General features: G+C 36.8%; 1 protein-coding gene across 1 annotated transcript; it reads left to right on the forward strand.

Annotated features, from left to right (window-relative positions):
- Positions 1-765: 765 nt before the first annotated feature.
- LOC308702181 (granzyme-like protein 1) lies at positions 766-3,302 on the forward strand (the record flags this gene model as incomplete). Its single annotated transcript, XM_081384848.1, has 6 exons — positions 766-814; positions 923-1,073; positions 1,479-1,608; positions 2,653-2,904; positions 2,987-3,134; positions 3,241-3,302. The coding sequence occupies 6 exons, from the start codon at positions 766-768 to the stop codon at positions 3,300-3,302; spliced, it is 792 nt and encodes a 263-aa protein (XP_081240974.1).
- Between the last annotated feature and the right edge of the window lie 267 nt (positions 3,303-3,569).

The raw sequence follows: 3,569 nt of genomic DNA on the forward strand, positions 1-3,569 counted from the left end.
GATTTTTATTTTTTTTTCTGTTTACATTCATACATATACAAATTGTATATATGTAAGTGATTTGTATAAAACTGCTGGAAAATGGTAATAACAGGAAAAAAAAAAGCAAGAATTTGTTTTTCTTTAATTCTTCTATAAACCCATTAAACATGGCAAGAATCAGTTATAGTCAAAGTGTTCTTATTTTCACCTCACCTCACCAACACCCCCACTTTCCTATACATTCATATCTCAATAGATAGGGAAAAACTGAAACACCCAAAACTGTTGCTAAAATGTACAAAAAAAAAAAAAAAAAATTATATATATATATATATATATATATATATATATATATATATATATATATATATATATATATATATATATATATATATATATTTCAGACAGGTCAAAATAAAATATAAAATAACAACAGTGAAAAGCCTCCAGGATTTGAGTTGTAATATCTTCCTGCAAAAGTTTGGTAAGTCTTATCTAACCACAGATGGTGAGTTAGTTTCAAGCTCACACCTGTTTTCTCACATCTAACAGAATTTACAATTCATGTGGAATCATGTGACAGATTAGTCAACTCCCATCAAGAACGCAAACATAACACCTATCTTTTCCACTTCATTGCAAAGTGAGAACCACATGAAGGTGTGAAAGAGGAAGTATGAGCACTATAAGGGGCAAAACCATGCAGACCACTTTAGATGAAATACCATCATCAACACTGAAGAGAACTTCAGCACTCCAGATAAACCTTCCCAGAACAGCATCATGATCGCACTTTTGCCAGTCACCCTGCTACCATATCTGACCCTTCAAGGTAAGTCTGATAGAAAAAGAGAGATTTCTATTGTATTATGTCAATCTGAAGGAACATTTAGTCAAATCTATTTCTCATCTAACCAACCTAAACTAATTTCTCTCTCAGCATCTGTGGATGTAGGTATAGTGAACGGCACAGAGGCCAGACCTCATTCAAGACCCTACATGGTCTCCATTCAAAGAAATAACAAACACATATGCGGTGGCTTCTTTGTGTCTGAACAGTTTGTCATGACGGCTGCACACTGCTTTGAAGAGTAAGTTTTTTTGTTCAGTTAGAATTTCGTTGTGAGTCAAAGAGTCCCAGACCGCTGCAAAAGGGTCTTCACTTGGTTTGACTACTTTCTATATATATAGTGATACCAAGATACTAACATACTATGATAGTACCCAACCTAGTGGGTACACGACTTAAAAGGAGTCTGCCAATTATAGTTTGAACCCAAAATGTGTTTATACTTAAACCTAAACCAAAGTTACCAAACTAAAGTTGAGCTAAATATTTGTGGCTTTGCAATGGAAGCATCATAACAAAGTATGCTATTACAATATGGTTCTAAATTCATATTGTTATACTGCAAGTCAAGCCTAAAATGCAAAACTAAATTTTGAGCAGTCCTCATTTACAACTAAAACGCATGTTTTCTTCCTCGTCTTGACAGAGGAGTGAAGCTGACAGTCGTGGTTGGAGCTCATGATCACAATCATGGTACCCGCATGAAAGTCAAGTTTTACCACATCCACCCTGGGTATGAGTCTAACGGTCTGCTAAATGACATCATGCTACTTCAGGTAAATGACTCAGCTAGATTTTTCAGGGCAAACTGAAAGAAAACTATTGTATCCTTAACTATATGCTATACAAAATTCTGAGGAAGAGAAAACTTTACTGAATGTCCTAAACCCTTAAGCTTTGGTCTCATTGCACACAAATTTTATTTGGTTTTAAAACTAATTTACAGGATAAACCACATACACATATGGATGTGGTTTGTATTGGGATTGTAAACAACATTGATTTTTTGTTTGTTTGTTTTTTCAAATTACAAAATAAAAATAAGAAAAGCCTTAGCGATATAATCGGAGAACTGGTGTAAATCTGCAGCCTCATGCAATTTAAAAAAAAAACATACACTGATGAGCCAAAACAGTATCACCACTCACAGGAGAAGCAAAAAATGTTAATCATCTGCCAACAAGGTCACATGTCAAGGTCTGGGTTGATTAAGTGAACAATAATTTCTCGTAATCAACGTGTTGGATGCAGGAGAAATTGGCTGGAATAAAGATGTGAGCCATTTTGACAAGGGTCAAATTTGTATGCAAGGCGACTGAAACGGCAAGGCTTGTGTGTTGCTCCCGGTCAACAGTGGTGAGAATTTACCAACAGTTGTCCAAGAATGGGCGCCCAAGGCTCATCAATGCACGAGGACGACAAAGTACATTCCAGGATTTTTTCTCCATATAGTGGACTTCAATGGGGTACAACGGTTTGAAGGTCCAAATTGCAGTTTCAATGCAGCTTCAAAGGGCTCTACGCGATCCCAGGACTATCTGCTGCTAACTTCTTAGTGCGAGAGACCACAGAACACCCCCTTCAGGACTCTTGTAGAGTCCATGCCTTGGCGGTTTGGTGCTGTTTTGGCAGCTCGTGAAAGACTAACAGCATATTAGGCAGGTGGTCATAATGTTTTGGCTTATTGGTATATGTAGCAATTACAAAGTACTAGCACCTAATATTCCCATTATCCTTTTTTTTTAAATAATTAGGTTAAATTTGTCATTTATATTCATTTTGAAAATTATCAGCATTAATGATTGAATTACTTGATGCAGCTGCATATAAAGGTCAACAAGACCAAAAAAGTCAACTGGATCTCCATACCAAAGAAAGATAAGGACATCAAGGCCAAGGCCCAATGCAGTGTTGCAGGATGGGGGAAAACAACCACCAATGGTGCGGCAAGTGCTAAACTTTTGGAGGTTGATGTCAAAATCATTGATAAAAAAGCATGTCAGAAGTACTGGGGGAAAACGTACTTCCCCTCAAGGATGGTGTGTGCAGGTGGTCATGGAGGATTTTGTCAGGTACAAAGTATATTCTGGAGACATCATAAATAGTGTTGCAGTGCAATTTTATTCACATGCTGTAACCTTCTCCACTTCTCAGGGTGATTCTGGAGGACCTTTGGTGTGCGACAAAGTTGCAGTTGGTGTTGTTTCATTCAATCAGAAAAAGAAATGTGACTCACCTACATTACCCAATGTCTATACCAAGATTTCCAAATTTCTGCCTTGGATAAAATGTATTGTTGGAGGTGTGAAGCAAAATCTTGATTAATAAACATTTTATGTTCTAACAACACACTCTGTTGATTGTATGTGTGGATTTTTGGTGATTTTATGATTTGACATGTTGATCAGATGTGACACTTTTCAGTGGAAAGATCTCGACCCGTCTCAGCAGGTTTCCTGTGGGGGGCTGATGTGGTCAGACACCCTGTGAGAAACACTCTAGTTTGCAAAGACATCTTAAATAGAAAACCTGATGACTGTGCAAAAGTAATGAGACTCATCACCATAGATTAGAAAAAGCCTATTCTTACTGGAAGCACCTACAAAAATTACATGTCAGCTCACACCTATTATGAGTCTACTACTAGCATTAAATTGTCATTGAGAAAACTGAGGAAATTATTTTAAAATAAAACTGTTTCCACACTCAGAACATTCTCCTCATCTGCCATTGGCCA

This window comes from Scardinius erythrophthalmus (genome assembly GCF_964197995.2).
Source record: "Scardinius erythrophthalmus genome assembly, chromosome: 14".
Classification (NCBI taxonomy): domain Eukaryota; kingdom Metazoa; phylum Chordata; class Actinopteri; order Cypriniformes; family Leuciscidae; genus Scardinius; species Scardinius erythrophthalmus.